The sequence below is a fragment of the Heloderma suspectum genome, chromosome 1, assembly GCF_057233095.1.
Source record: "Heloderma suspectum isolate Gila_16-S chromosome 1, 16-S_ref, whole genome shotgun sequence".
In the NCBI taxonomy this organism is placed as follows: domain Eukaryota; kingdom Metazoa; phylum Chordata; class Lepidosauria; order Squamata; family Helodermatidae; genus Heloderma; species Heloderma suspectum.
This window is the reverse complement of record NC_139458.1, coordinates 137043592-137058824: the sequence shown is the minus strand read 5'-3', so window position 1 is coordinate 137058824 and position 15233 is coordinate 137043592. Positions and strand designations below refer to the sequence as shown.

General features: G+C 44.1%; 1 protein-coding gene and 1 long non-coding RNA gene across 3 annotated transcripts in view; one reads left to right on the top strand and one right to left on the bottom strand.

Annotated features, from left to right (window-relative positions):
- LOC146357977 (uncharacterized) overlaps nt 1–15233 on the top strand; it is a 717854-nt gene that overhangs the window by 135353 nt on the left and 567268 nt on the right. The gene's annotated exons all lie outside the window — the stretch shown is intronic.
- Nucleotides 1049–8171, bottom strand: CDK2AP2 (cyclin dependent kinase 2 associated protein 2). Of its 2 annotated transcripts, none has more exons than XR_014792620.1 (4): nt 7407–7722; nt 2640–2740; nt 2410–2542; nt 1049–1692 (listed from the first exon to the last, which is right to left on the bottom strand). XR_014792620.1 is itself a non-coding variant. In XM_084860462.1 (4 exons), the coding sequence occupies exons 1-4, from the start codon at nt 7710–7712 to the stop codon at nt 1625–1627; spliced, it is 405 nt and encodes a 134-aa protein (XP_084716588.1). In that variant the 5' UTR covers nt 7713–8171; the 3' UTR covers nt 1049–1624. The 2 variants fall into 2 exon arrangements, 1 of the variants encoding a protein (XP_084716588.1); XM_084860462.1 differs by having other exon boundaries at nt 7610–8171.

The window sequence follows — 15233 nt, the reverse complement described above, 5'->3', positions numbered from 1 at the left end:
CCAGCTAGGTTAGGTATTTTTAAACTGCTGAGGATTTAACAATAAAAAAGGAAACACATGGGGATGGAAGGGTTACATTTCCCCTATATCTGCTTTAGGAGGCAAACATGGGGTTAGTAGCCCCATGCTTGACTCATAATATCTAGATTTGCCCTAAGAGACACAGTCTATCCCTGTAACAACTCTCCTTGGCATAAAATAGTAGCATGTAACAATCATAAGAGCAAGGTAATTTAAAAAGGCAAATTTATATTGAGACACTAACAGTACACTGCAAACCTATACATGTTTATTCAGAAATAAGTTCCACTGAGTAGAGTGGGGCTTAGTCCCAGGCAACTGAGTATAGGATTGCAACATAAAGCAAGTTTTCATTTCTATTTTTGAGGTAATCTCTTCTGAGATGAAGGTATTGGGTATCAAGCTAATCCAAGCTCATACGTTCAGGCTTCTAATCAAGTTTCAAAATAGCCTTGCTTGGTATTCCACATCTAAATGAAGCAGCAAGTAGACTAAGGGTGCAATTCAATCGGATGCGCCCTGGGAACTTATGAGTATCCAATGCAGCGCAGGAGGAGTCTCCTGCTCTGCATTTTAGCTAGATGGGTGATTTCAGAGGCTTTGGGAAGGGGGAAGGAAGGAGGCTGGGGAAACCTCATAGCCCCATGTCCCCAGTCCCCTCCCCTGGGAACGCCTCTTTTTCCCCATCTCCGTGCTTGCTTTGCAAGCACGGTGAGGTAGCCAGCGCACTTCTCTCCGTGCCATCAGTGAGGAGGGGTGGGGTGGGGAGCACAGTTTCCTGGCTCCGAGCTTGGAGCCAGGTAACCAAACAATTCTATGTTCCCCCAGATGCTGTCTGGAGGGCATAGGATTGCTCCCTAAATTACTTAACAATAAAGCCCTCAAACCCCATCAAAAACGGAAGGGGCGAGTGTTTCAGGCAACCACTACCCAGTTCTTTACAGAACAGCATTAGAGATTTAGCCTTTTAATACAGAGGTTAAACTGCCAAATCCTGAGACAGTAATAACAGCACAGGCAGATCATATATGAGTAGAAATATTTTATTACAAGTTTTCCAATACAGGCTCAGAGACTGCTGGCTGAGGTTTTCGTTTCGTTACAACTGGCAGGGAGGGCCTCATGCTGCTTTACTAAGGAAGCACATCTCGCAATACAGGCCCTCAATAATGTCTTAGTGAGGAAGAGAATATTTCTTTCACCAGCGCATGAAAAAAAAATTAGAAAACCACAGTGAAGAAGGGATTATCCAAATTCCAAACCTTTCCTTTTATTTATATAAAAAAACCCACACATTTTATAAAGACATAGGATTTGCTTTCAGCCATTATTCTCATTGGTTAACCAGTGTGCAATGAACTCTTTCTGCACCTACTCCCAGAGTGCCAATTGGTGGGAAGTTCTGTGATGCAGCAGCAGAAGTTTCAGATTCTTAGTTGCCAATTGGTATAAAGGTCTTTGAAGGCGACTGCAGTTCTAGGCCTTGAGACACTGATTGGTGAAAAGATTTGAAGGGGCAGGATGGAAATCTCCAGATTCCAAAATGCTGATTTGCCAGAAATTTCCAGGGTCCTCCAGTGGCAGTGCCAGGAAGAAGCGACTGTTACGTACGGGCATTGCGTTCTGTCTCTGCCAGACACTCTCTTACCAGCGCCCGGGCATGAATAATCCCTGTGAAAGAAAGACAGAAGACTAAGACATACCGAACAATCATTTTCAAAGTACCAACACAGCAGACCCTTGCTTGCCAGAGTTCACAAGTGCAGCATTTCTCACCCATGATGTATACTTGTGTATGTCACCACATGTGCATGCCTTGCTACACTGAAGTGCTATCCATGTAGGGAAAAAATGTGTTGTATGAAGTGGCCTCTTATAGGGCAAAATGAAGATATGACTGCATTTGCATAGATCAGAAAGTCCAGGTGGAAGAAGAGTGCTTGTTGGCATCAAGTAGGAAGGCAGAACAAAAGACAGCTAGACAACCTGCTTGCAGAAGTAGGTCAACACTTCACGGCAAACAAGGGTTATACCCATTGGGTACAGAGATTCTAATCCAACAGGTTCTACCTGTTCCCAATGTGTTGCAACTATCTGAACCAAAAACTGCAGTTGGCCAGGAACACTGGGAGTTTGAGCTTTAGGGCTAGGGTAGAACTAGCCAACACCCTCCCGCCCCATTTTCTACTAGAGAACCATGTGAAGTAAGAGAGAAAGAAATTGATAAGAAGAGTTGCGATGTTCAAACCAATTATTTATGAATGGTTGGCTATGAAAAGCAACACCAAACAGAGCAACATTAGACAAAGAATTAAGCTTGCAATGTCTGATTTTTTAATTGTCATATGCCATGACCAGACGGCAATCAGCTCATAGGAGACTTCCTACCTCGTTTGAGCCGCTCCATAGCACTCTTGCTGCCTGCATAGGTAGGTCGGATCTCCTTGCCCATCTCCTCAATGACGGAAAGCAAGTCTGTGTATGTGCTCTGGGAGCCTTGGGCACCTGGTGGCTTCATAGCCTGTAAGATCAACACAAGAAAAACGAGAAGGACATTCCTCTCCCATTATTCCTACCGGTTAGCAAGATCCCTCCTCAATCCCACTGCAGAAACTCACCTGCACGTAGCCCATCGATGGGGGCCCAAAATCGTTGAAGAGAGGTCGGAAGGGGGCAGAAGCTCCAGGGACAGATCCAGATGGAGATGGGACACTCGTGGCTGGAAGTAACAGGAAAAGAGATGGGATTTTAGCTAAGGTTATCCAGGGTTATATGCTGTACAAGATTCAGTGCTCATGAAGCTCTTCTGATGGATAATACTGTTATTTTTTCATGTCTTTCCAACATAGGGGAAAGGGGACTGGGTGTGGTAGCTTTGCATCAAGGACAATACACAGCCTGTCCTGGGAGCCTGTCACAATCTTTACCGTTAAAGCAGGGGTGGGCAACTTTGGGAGGTCCAGGGGCCATAGTCTATGGGGTGACCCAAAATGAATACAGAACCCTAAAAAAGTCAAATTTAGCTTGCAAACAAGCTAAATTTGACCTTTTTAGTGCTCTGTAGTGCTACCATTTTTCCCCCTAAGGTTTTTTTTAATTGGGTGTGTGGCAAGGGTCGAATGGGCCCTGTGGTCTGTGTGTTGCCCAGCCCTGTGTTAAGGTGAAGAGTTTGTTTCTGGTGACTCAAGTCATCCATTTCCATTCCAAGATGAACTACTTCACAACCATTTCCCCATGAAGTAAAAGAAAAATGTTGTATGTGTGCCTTCGCTTTCAGGCACCTGATGCATCACAAATGCTTAAACAAGCATGCATGAGCATGTGGCCAACAACTTTAAGTGGTTTATTTGCAATTCTGATCTAAAATGGTCAAACTGTGGCAAATTTACCAAATAGCAAGAAGTTACTTAAAATAACTTTTGCCTGGTTGGCCCTGCGTACACAGGCTGAAAGGGCACCAAGTTCTCATGTACACAACCAAGCAAAACTTTGTTTGTCGAACGTTACTGGCATTTTTTCATCACGTAGTTAAATTCGCCAGTTGTCTGTTATGGGGTTAACTTGCTGCTCACATAATACAGCTGGCTTTTTCTGTTAGAGGACAGATGGAGTGTGCCCTCCCCTTATTTGTGCTGGATGCATTTTGATTCCAAATGCACACATTATTTACGAGAGAAAGGATTAAATAAGCATTTAAATTAAACATAGGGCTGGTCTGTATATTTACTTGGCCAGTGATCCACTTCAGTTGGTGAGGGAGCATTCACCACTGTTTCTCCACCCCCGTATATATCTAAGGTAATGTGTGAGGCACTATGATGGTGTAGAGGCATGAGTACCTGTGATCCTTACTCCCTTTACTTTGAGGGAGAATCATGTAAGTTGGGCGCCTGTGGATATGGGCCACCACGTGGAGCACTGTCTCACATATCACCTTAGGCATGTGGTGGTGGCAGGACACGTGCGCTTGCACCCCTCTGCAGCAAGAGAATTGTCAGCTGGATAAAGGTGTTAGCCCCTTAGCTATAAAAGCAGAAAGGGTACTGACATCTATATCACGATTTGGATCTAGGCAGCTGAAGTATCTTTAATTCTAAGCGTTCTCTCAAGAACAGGTGCCATTATGTTAAAACTTGGGTATCTGTTTTTAAGTTAGAGCTTAATAAACTTGAGTAATGTTGCAGAAGTTTTCAAAACATTTGTATATACAGAGGTCCAGAAGAGACCTCTACTCTTAAAATTTTGGAATTATTAATGTCCCTTCCACCAACACATAAGAGGTGACTGAGGCCAGGGACAAGAAAATGGAAAACACTTAAGAATATTTTAAATGTTGTTTCTAAATATTTGTTTCTAAAGACATTGCCCTACTGCTTCTACAGAGTTTAGTATATGACCTACTTTCCTTTCAAACACAGAAAAAAGGGAAAGCATGTTAGCAGCAATGAATGCAAGGCTGTTTTTTAAATTTAGCCAGTTCATTCATTCATGCACACTCATGGTTTTAAAGAGCTACTTATACTATGTTTGGGTGTTGCATGTGAATGCAGTTCAAGAATTTCTAGTTTATTCTGATTTCTGACTCACTGCCAGTCTTGGAATTGAACAGTTGCTCATGAACATCTGTGTTTTAATACGTCAGTTCCCTTTGTTAGGCCTGAAGAAAAAGCAGTCTAACCTGCCTCTCACTTTAGTCTGTAGCACTCCAACTTGTCTCTCACTTTAGATTCTAGTATTATATCCACACAGTGTGATCTTGCTTCAGCTGGCTTCCGTTGAGAATGTCAACAAGCCTTTTTAAAGAGTAAGAGCAGAATGAACAATAAAAACGTACTCAACATATGAACACACCACTTCCCCCATACTCTTGCAGCCTTGACACAGAAGCTTGTGGTTTTGTCTTGACTTCCTGCAACCCCGCGCACAAGATAAATGTTATGTTATTCTCTCCTCGCAGGAAGAGAGAGAGGGTGTGTGTGCGTGCATGTGCGAAAAAAGCAGCCACTTCCACAAGAGAGTAAGAACCTGCCATTGTTCTCCATTGATCTCAATCTGGCCATCATTCTTGGTTGTCAACTTCATCTTGCATTTCTCATTCTATCTATGTGATCCTCAGTGTATAACAGACCACCATCATTTTAAGTTTTCATGTTATGAGTCACCCTGAGAAGTCTGTTATAAAGTGGCCTATAAATAAATACTATTAATTAAGTGTGCACATGCTACCATCACTACATAAATCAGGTTAAGAACTATTAAAGCAACTCAACTCAGGAGACATTTCTAAAATTAGAAAGCTTGCAAACACCAAGTCCTTAACTGAGAAAATAAATGGATGTTATTATGCCAGTAATAAGAGTCTAAGTATGTAGTTTGTGAAGCATCTGGAGTTAATTTATGGGGGAAGGAAGGGAGAGAAAGTAAGTCAATTACTTTGATTGGAGAGGTCCTGAAAGAGAAGACCAGCAGCTACTTTATTAAGAGGATTACTTCACTGAATCAGAGATTGGGATATTAGAGATTGTTAGCTAACCCTTTCTGTTACTAGAAAGCCCAACCTACATTTTCTGCTCCAATTTAGTTGTTTCTTTTTCCTTGTGCAATAGATTCACTTACAGCTATCACAAAGCAAAGCAAATAAAACTATACACAACGTTGCAGATGCTACCTTAGTACACACAGGAAATGGCTCAAAGGCTATTGTGCAAATAATGTAGCATTTTGGAACCCATTGACTTCTGAATGACAAGCAGGCAATGGTTTTACACAAATAATGAGAGTCTGGCATTCTCACCCCCTCTTGAGGCTTTAGGCAACCAGAGAAGCAGCAGTTTGATCTCAGGTATACAAATAACTTATTGCCTGCGCTGTGACAAATAAGAATCACTTCCAGACAACCAGGAAGGGAAGCTTTTGTAAACTGGAAGCATGCTGGTTCTTTTCTTTCAAAGCTAGTTTTCCAGAAATGACTAACTCAAATACATGTGGGTAGACAGGCAAATAAAATGTTGCATGAGCTAGTATATATGAAGCTGCCTTATACTGAGTTAGACCATTGGCCCATCTAGCCCAGTATTGCCTACTCTGACTAGCAGCAATTCTCTATGGTGTCAGGCAGGGATTTTTGCTAGTCCTGTTACTCGAGTTTCTTGCTGAAGATGCCAGGGATTTCTCGCTGGAGATACCAGGGACTTTCTGCATACAAAACATGTGCATCATCAATAGTTAGCAGCCCCTCCCTACTTGTCCACAGTTATTTGCAAGGGTGTTTTATATAGCTACCCAGCAAGAACGGAGCCTAGACCCCAGCCTTCTGCCAAAAGGCAGTCTTACACAAACACACACTAAGTCCCATCTCCAAACCTACACAATTTTTCTTCAACTCCCATCAGCCCCAACCAGCATGGCCAATAGTCAGGAGTGGTGGGAGTTGTAGTCCAAAACATCTGGAGGGCACCATGTTGGGAAGACTGGTGTTAAGTGTGCTGAAAGGAGGGGCGATGCACCACAGCATGGTGCTGGTATAGCAAGTAGCTCCAGAAATAATCTCTTGTAAGCATGCCAAAACACATACAAAGAACAGGGTTACAAGCCAATGTACCTGGGAAAAAGTTCTTCCTGTTACCAAATATGGCAGTCATACAAACCCTGAGCAAAGCCCAGCCAGACTCTTCCAGAACGAACAGTGACGTAAAAAAAAAAAACTGGTACAGGGAATCCAAGCCCCAGTATTAGGCTCCAATTCCTTCAGGTACATAGAATTGCTGTTCATATCCATAATAAGCTTCCCCCCCCCCTCCAAAGCACCTGTACATTGCCATTTATGCTATAGGATACTTCACCCAAAGGAAGAAACAAAAGTTACAGGGAGACGAAGTAACTTACCCTGTAACCATTCCTGATTTTTTAACAATACTTTGGTCACTTGCTAGTCCAACAAAACGTTATTCATCCAACACAGTGCAATCCTATGCATGTCTGCTCAAAGGAAGTCCCACTGACTTCAATGAGGGTCACTCTCAGGGACAACTTATACTGAGTGCAACTGGGTGCAACTGTATGGAGTACAGCGGGGCTTAGTTCTGGGTAAATATGCAGGCTGTAGACTCACTTGTCTATTCATTCTATGTTGTCCCCTGCCCCGCCTTTTCAGCCCACTTGGGTGTCCTAGGCGTTCAACTTTCATTTCTCTAGCAAGGTTCTGGTACCTTTTAATAGCTGCAGTTTCCAAACACAATAGAAATGTTACGACAGGAAACCCGCATCTGCCCCGTTTGCATTAGTTTCATGTCATTTATAATAATAATTTTAGTACAGTAAATCCACGGTTTCTTTTAGTGTATCTGAGTTATCTCCCCTCTTTTCTCGCCTTGCGATGGGCAAACCTGCATTATCCGCATCGTCAAGCAGCTGCGGAAGGCCCAAGAAAAGCCCCGCCAGGGAAAGGTGGCGGGAGGAGGGGAGGCAGCCCGCACGCGCCGGCCACGGCCCAGGCGACCCCGGCGCGCAGCCTGCCGCCCCGCCGCTCTGCCGGCCGAGGGAAGGCGTGGGTCGGGGGGGAGGAAGGCGTTCTGGCGGAGGCTCTTACCGACCGGCGGGGCTCCGGGGGCGGGGCTGGCGCTGCTGCTGCTGCTGCTGGTGCCGGCGGCTCCGGAGCTGGTGGGGGCAGGCGCGATAGGCTTGTAGGACATCCCCGACTCCGCGCTCTCTGGTGCTGGCTAGCCCGCGATTGGCGCGCTGCTCCGATTGGCGGGGAGGCTCCCACAAGCACACCCCTGGCTGGCAGGCTTCTTTTCTCCGCCGGCGCCGATTGGTGGGAGACCCCCTCAGTCCCACCTCCCAATTGGCTGCGGCTGTCTCCCCCTTCCTCTCGTCTCCTGCCTGCCCCGGCTTGGTCCCCGGCGAGCGAGGGCTCTTCTTCCTCGCGCCCGAGGCGGCGCGCGCGCTTCACAGCTCAGTTCCGCGAGCGAGCGAGCGAGCGAGCGGGCCTGCCCCCCCCTCCTCGCGCTGACTGTTCGAGGGGACTGACCCCGGTGAGAGCGAGCACGCGCGCCTCCGACCCCCTTCCTCTCGTCTTCGCCTCGCGCTCAGAGCACAGCTGAGACCCGCGAGCGGCCGCTGCCGATTACGCCTTCGCCCCGCGCCTACGTGTCCCGCTCCCTCCCCCTGTGACCTCACTGCGCAGCATTACACCCTTGTCGTCTGTCTCCATAGCGACGAGAGGGCCCGACTGTGGCCTAGTCGTAGCCTCTCTCGTTCTGGTTTCCGTGTTGTTCGCTCCGTTTGGCCGTGAGGCAGCCGCCGTCCCTGCTGCCTCCTCATCGCAGTGCCTTGGGTCAGCGAGGGGTTGTTAGTTCATATCTTGGACAGGCCTCCTGACGGGCTTGGAGACCTCTAGATGTTCTACGGGCCCAGTTTTTCTTTTTGGGGGGAAAGCCAACTCTTGCCCAGAAGTTTGAATCTGAGGCCTTGATGTGACTCTTACATCGGTTTTTGCATTTCCCATGCTTGTAATTCCAGTTGAAATATCTGTATTAGGTAGAATAACTACCTTTTCTTCAGCTTTTATCTCGGGAGCGGTGTATTCCAGGTGTTCGAAGGCATTCTTAGCGTCACGTGTGGAAATACCGTTTTGCTGCCGCAAAAAAACCTGTTTGTTAGTTATTGTATTGTTTATGAAAAACAAACAAATGGAGGAGGACAAAATAGTAAGTTTTCCTCTCAAAACTGGATGTGTGAACTGGGGTAGCCTCTCAGGGCAGAATCCTATGCATCTTTAGGCAGAAAAAAGTCTAGACAGCATGACTGGCTGGGGAATGCTGGGAGTTGTAGGACTTTAGGACATAGGATTGAGCCCTAAAACAGTTTGCCACCCCAGACAGCTGTGCCCCATAATTTGATAGTCTTATTGTTTAAATATGATGCATTGTTTCTATGCATGTTTGTTAGCCCCTCTGGGGGCCTGATACACTTTTGGGGACTGTAGCCCACTTCATGAGATACATGGAGTATTATGGAGAGTTTCAGGTTATTATACAATAGATAAGAGGAGTTGGGTAGAATTGTAAACAGTGAGGTCAGAAGGAATTAAATGCAGAAAATGGAAACCGCATTACTAATAGTGGTCATTTACAGTGCAGTTGTTACTGGTAACATGGTGTAGTGGCTAGAGTGTTGGACTGGGAGTCAGGAGATCTGGGTTCTAGTCCCCACTCAGCCATGGAAGCTCACTGGGTGACTTTGGGCCAGTCACAGACTCTCAGCCCAACCCACCTCACAGGGTTGTTGTTGTGAGGATAAAATGGAGGAGGATTATGTAAGCCGCCTTGAGTTCCTTGAGGAGGAAAAAAGGTGGGATATAAATGAAATAAATAAATGAAATAAATAAATAACATTGTGGCACTAGGCAAGCCAATTAACACATGTAGTGTTAGTGTGATAAAAATCTGTTATCCTGATTCAAGCTTCTGATAATGGAATTAAACCTGTTGATGAATTCTAACTCAGCAGGCTCTTGCTCCAATCTCCCTTTGAAGTTTCTTTGCTCGATAATCGCCTCTTTAAGGTTGATGACAGAGTGTCCTGAGAGGCTGAACTGTTCTGCTGGTTTCTCAATATTGCCATTTCTGATATCAGATTTGTGTCCATTTTTTCCAAAGAAAAAAGAAAGACCTTAAAGTGATTAGTACAGTAGTTAAGGGTAACTATAGATTTGCTCCACAGAGGAGAGCATGGGATGAGGAACTTAACTGCATAGTGCCTCAGGTCATAGGGTTTGCAGGTAGCAATTTTTTGCTGGCTTGATCTCTGTGAATGGTCAGAACTTTGAGAAAAGAATGCCAGGGTATTTACTGATGGAGGAGTGCTAACTATCAGAAGGCGTGCCTTTTCTTCCTTAATGGTAAGGAAAAGATGGAAAATGCAATCTGGAAATGATGGGAGGATTGCAAATGGATAACAAAACGTCCTCCCGTCCCCCCCAATTCTATGAACAAGGCAGGGCAATTGTACATTAAAAGCCTTGTCTGGAAGTATCCTTAATGTTTCTTAATGACAGTGGAAGACTCTTGAATGGGTAATTTGCCTACAGAGGATTCAGCAGATTGTGTGTGAGAAACAGCAGTTTTAAATTTGGATGGAGACAGGCAGAGAGATGGAGCGCGCGCACTGAGAGTTTCTACCTGGAGTTAGTCGTACCAGGGGATGGCGGGAGAACACTGCACAGGTTGTTCTCCAACAGTCTGTTGTAGAAGTGCCTATTAATTTGCTCTATTTTGCTCCAGTTCTATTTTTTTGTTTTCATCAAAGCCAGGAGCAGTGATTCAACCCTTGAATGAATGCCTCAGTAGAGTTGTGGACTGGAGGACAACAAATGAGTTGAAGCTTAATCCAGACAAGGCAGAGATTACAATGGTAGGCCGATCTAGTAATTGAGGGATGTCTGTTTCCCCTGTCCTTGGTGGAGTTATATTCCCTTAATGGAAAAGGTATTAAGCTTGAGGATTCCCCTACCTTAGACCACATTTGGCCTACATATAGGCCACATGTAGCCCTTGGTCAACTTGCATGTGGTCTGTAGGCCCCCTCCTTAGCTTACTGGCACTGGAAACAGCCAAGGAGTGTGCTAATTGGGTTGCTGCTCAGCTATTCCCAGCTACAGTCAGTGAGGGGAGCGGGGAGACATGATGGGATTGCTCTACTCACAACTACAGAGGCTTTCAAAGCTCTTTCTAAAGTACACAAATATCCTGGCAAGACTGAGAAGCCTGGAAGGCTCTTTTAAAATGCAAACAGAAGGGGATAAACAAGTAATAGACAAGCTAAGCTAAAGAGAGTGGCATCTCATTTTTAATGTGCAAAAAAAAAGACTACACATGTCATAAATTTAACAGTGCCTGTGGATGTGCGTGTGTAATGGTGGGGTGGCAGGGAGAGCCCCAGCCCATGCTAGCTCTGGCCATGACTATCACTGTTGAGAGGCTCATCCCACCTACTGCATGTGGCCCTTGGGGGCAAAATGGTTGCCCACTGCTGCATAGATGCTGCTTTGCTTCTTGACTGTCAGGGGGCCCTTTTTATAAGGTCTGGCTGGTGAGCCAGCAACAACTACTTTTCTGAGATAAGGATTTGACCTCAATCAGCCTCCATACTTTAGTAAGCCCTCCTATGGGCTACAGCAGCATGTACTCTGAAGCTGCCTATGAATAAAGTTTGGAAGCTTTAGCTGGTGTAGAATGCTGTGGCTTTCCTCTTTACTAGTATGTATCTCAGGGAGCTTATTTCTCCAATTCTGACCCAGCAGCTCTGGCTTGAAGTCCAGTTCAAAGTGTTAGTGTTGACCTTTAGTGCCCATACATGGTCTGGGGCCTGTGTATCTAAAGGAGCACTTCCTCCCATACAAATCTCCCTGATCCCTCAGATCTGCAGGAAGTCACTGCTCCATTTCCCGTCTTTTATGGACATGAGACTGGAGGTTATAGAGCCCCTCCTTCTGCATAGTGATGCCCACACTCTGGAACACTTGGCCATTGAAGGCACATCTGTCCATTGTTGCACTGGCTCTCTAGCATCCTGTTAAAATGTTATTTTGGAAGCCTTTTTTACACTGGCCAATGGCAGTTGGAGCTAGTTGTGTTGGAACTTCTATTGACAGTTTGGAGGCTATGTTTTAAATTTAATTGTACTTGCTTGGTGTTTGATACTTTGCTTTTTTATAGTTTTAATTTCTTTACTATTGTGTTGCAGCCATTTTTATCATGGCTGTATACCTTTTTGGGTGCAATCCTGGTGGCAGACAACTTGCTGTGCATATAAATCTGAAATAATATATTTTGCATGGGACATGTGGTTTTGAGGATTTTTTCCATAAAAGCGAAAAGCATCAGTAACAATTATAGTAAAAACAAACTCCTGGGCAGGGAGGTGACTTGGTTAGCTTTAAAGGGAGATTAGACAAATTCATGAGCAATAAGGCTGTCAGTGGCTATTATTTATGATGACTATATATTCCAGTATGGGAGGCAATATGCCTTTCAGTACCAGTTCCTGAGGATGGCACTGGTGTCCTGCTTGTGGACTTCCCGTTAGGGCTACTGTAGAAACAGAATGCTGAACTAGATAGTCTTTTGTTCTGATCTAGGATGGCTGTTATGTTCTTATCCCTGTAAGGAGAGCGTGGGGTTTTTTTACTGGAAAGGCCTGGCCTGGCCAGTTCCTTTGCATGTACAATAAACTCGGACAGGAGCAGCAGTTATACAAAGGGAGGCATAGGTGATTTGTTCCAGAGAAAGTTGTTTACCATATCACAACTCATGATCACATCATTAGGATTCTGTGACACTCCTGTCTGCCAGAAGGGAATTATGAGTTGAGCAGAACTTTTTGAAAGACAGATCTCTCATCAGTGCAAAATGGTTCTTGGGGAGCTCTGGGCTGGCAGTTATTTATTTATACATTCATTCTTTCCTTTTAATATTGGTCTTTTCAAAGTGTTTAATGGGTACATGCAGACTCTTTGAACTTTAAAGAGGCTTATATAGGCATACCAATCATTCACTGAAAAAGTCTAAACTGTAACCCTTCCCTTTGCAGATCAGGAAAAAAATAATCATTTCATTATTTTTCATAGGCCTTGGTTTTTTATATGCTAAACTGTTTTTCTCTATATAACAAAGGAGTGCAGTTTTGTAAAATTGCAGTGTTGTATTGATTTTAGGTCATATAGAGATTTCATTATGAAACGTTTAGCTCCTGACTAGTTAGAATAAACCTTTCAGCAAATGTCTGCAAGCTTCCACTTATTAAGCATAATGGAGAAGAAATGCTGTGATTAGACAAAGATGCCAAAACTGGGCAGTTGTGATGCAACAAAAACAAAAAGGCCAGTATCCCAGGAATGCATTTGATCTGTATTTAGAAAGGGTTAGGATGATGTATTAGTGTTCGGCAGTGAAAATGAAAAACTACGTGTTCCAGCATTGAGAAAGCCAAAGGTTAAGCAGCGTCTACTAAAACTAGACATTTTTAAATTGCAGGAGCCTGATAGCTTGTGCTGAGGCAGGATTTTATTTTTAAAGAGAAAACTATCTGAGAAACTCTGAGAACAACTGATGTTAATTTTTGAGCCAATTTGTGAGATGTTGGCAGCATTTGGCAAGGATTTAGTAAAAACTAACAGTATGTCAGCATTATGTCCAGTAATGGGACTGTTTCAACCAAAGCACTTATTCAAAACCAGGCTGAATGTTTTACTTGTAGCTACATTTGTTATATAATATGTTCCACCGGAGAAGGTATGTATGCCCTGAAATACATTTGAGGATATTGAGTGTTTTGGTGGTTCAGTAAATCCGTGTGCCTTTTACAATCTTACTTCCATTAGTGATTAGTGCCATCCCTGGTGTCAGATGCAGGCTTTTGGCTGGGGCGGGAGGCAAGATAGCTTCAAGAGGTCCCCCTTCCTGAGTAACCCCACCTCTTCCTCATTGGTGTTGCTGCTGCCCATTCAGTTGCTCTGTTCTAGGCCCCACCCCCAGAGGGAGAGGTGAGGCAAGTGGAGGCTGCTGCTCCTTCTTGTTCCTGTCACTGCTCGCTTGCTTGGAGTTCAAGTGAACAGGCAGTGACAGCAAGAAGGAGGAGCAATGGGGCTAGGGTTTGGCAGTGACCCCTCTCTGGGATGTGGGCCTTGACAGGTACCTAACAATGTTGATCCCTGATGGCAGGCTTGGCTGTTGTCCTTTTTTGCCTTTATGGTTTTCTGTGGAATGGTGAGGTTCATACCAGCCTTGAAGAAAATCCTGGCAAGAGTAATATGGAATGCATTTTAAGTAAAAGTAATTGAATGCCTTTTGGAGAGATTACAGTTCTTCAAACAAGCTCAACGCTTTTGGAAAGCACAGCTTTGATGGCTAAAGTTAACTACTTATCGGTTCTCATAAGCTACTAGATTTCATTGCACGATTTAAAGAAAACATCAGTAACTCAGAATCAATTCAGCAGATTCAGTTACATAGATTAAACCAGGGATCGAGAACATGTGGCCCGTCAGATGTTGGACTTCAGTTCCCATCATCCCCCATTGGCTATGCTACCTAGTGCTGATGGAAGTTGCAGTCCAACAACATCTGGAGGGCCATATGTTCCCCACCCCAGATTAAACCCTAACTCTAACTGGAGAGTGCAAATTAGTGTCACCCAGAGCTGAAGGAACTGGCCGGAATTTGACCCAACTTAGCCCTAGAACATGGTGAAGGCGAAATAAAGAGTGCCTCTGAATATGTGCAGCATGCATTTCTTTCACCTCTAAGCAGTTGCAGCTCACCCCAGATGTCTTGGACATCTGGAGTGAGCTGCAACATTTAGTTGATTGATTAGATTAATAATTTTAAAACCTTTTGATTTACTAAAAAGGTGTCCCCAATTAATCAACTAGCAGATTTCTTTTTAAAGAAGTGTAATAATTTAAAATACAAATACGTCTACAAATTGCACAGGGCAAGCAAGTCTTTTCTTTCAGGCATTTCCAGTTTCTCACATGTAGGAGAATCTTAAGATCTTTTCCAGAAACCTTGCTCCATGTGTGTCCCCCAAAGTAAAATGAGGTAGGTGGCTACTAGGGAGAGGGCCTTCTTGGTGACAGCACCCCAGCTCTTTATGCTCTTTTTGGTGGTGGGAGAAGACCTTTTTATTCACCCAGGCAACAATCCTTGGGCTCTCACTGTATTAATAAAGATTTTAATCCAAGCTGTGAATTGTTTTACGATGTCTTTATTAGCTGGAAAAGTTATTTATACTGCTTTTTATTGTTTGTTTTTAATTACTGTATTTTATATTTTAACACTTTATTTGATCTGTAAGCTGCCCAGAGAAAACTTGTTGATAGGCAGCCATATACATTTAATAAATCAACTCAGTCAAATTAGGAGGTAATGTCTATTCTAGGGCAGCATCTAGGGAGACACTTGTCTGAAAACAATGAAAGTGATTTTTCTTCACATGGAATTGTTACATTCATATGCAAATGTTTGCAGATTCAACTGATTAATCAATTAAAACTCATACAATGGACCTGAGAATATATAGATGCATGTGTGTGTGTGTGTGTGTATAGTTGACGTCCCTAATATAGATAAATAGACAAATAGCAAAGGGGCCATGTCTTTGTACAGTCATCTGTTCACAGCTGAGGTTAATAATGTCTGTCAGTGACAAAA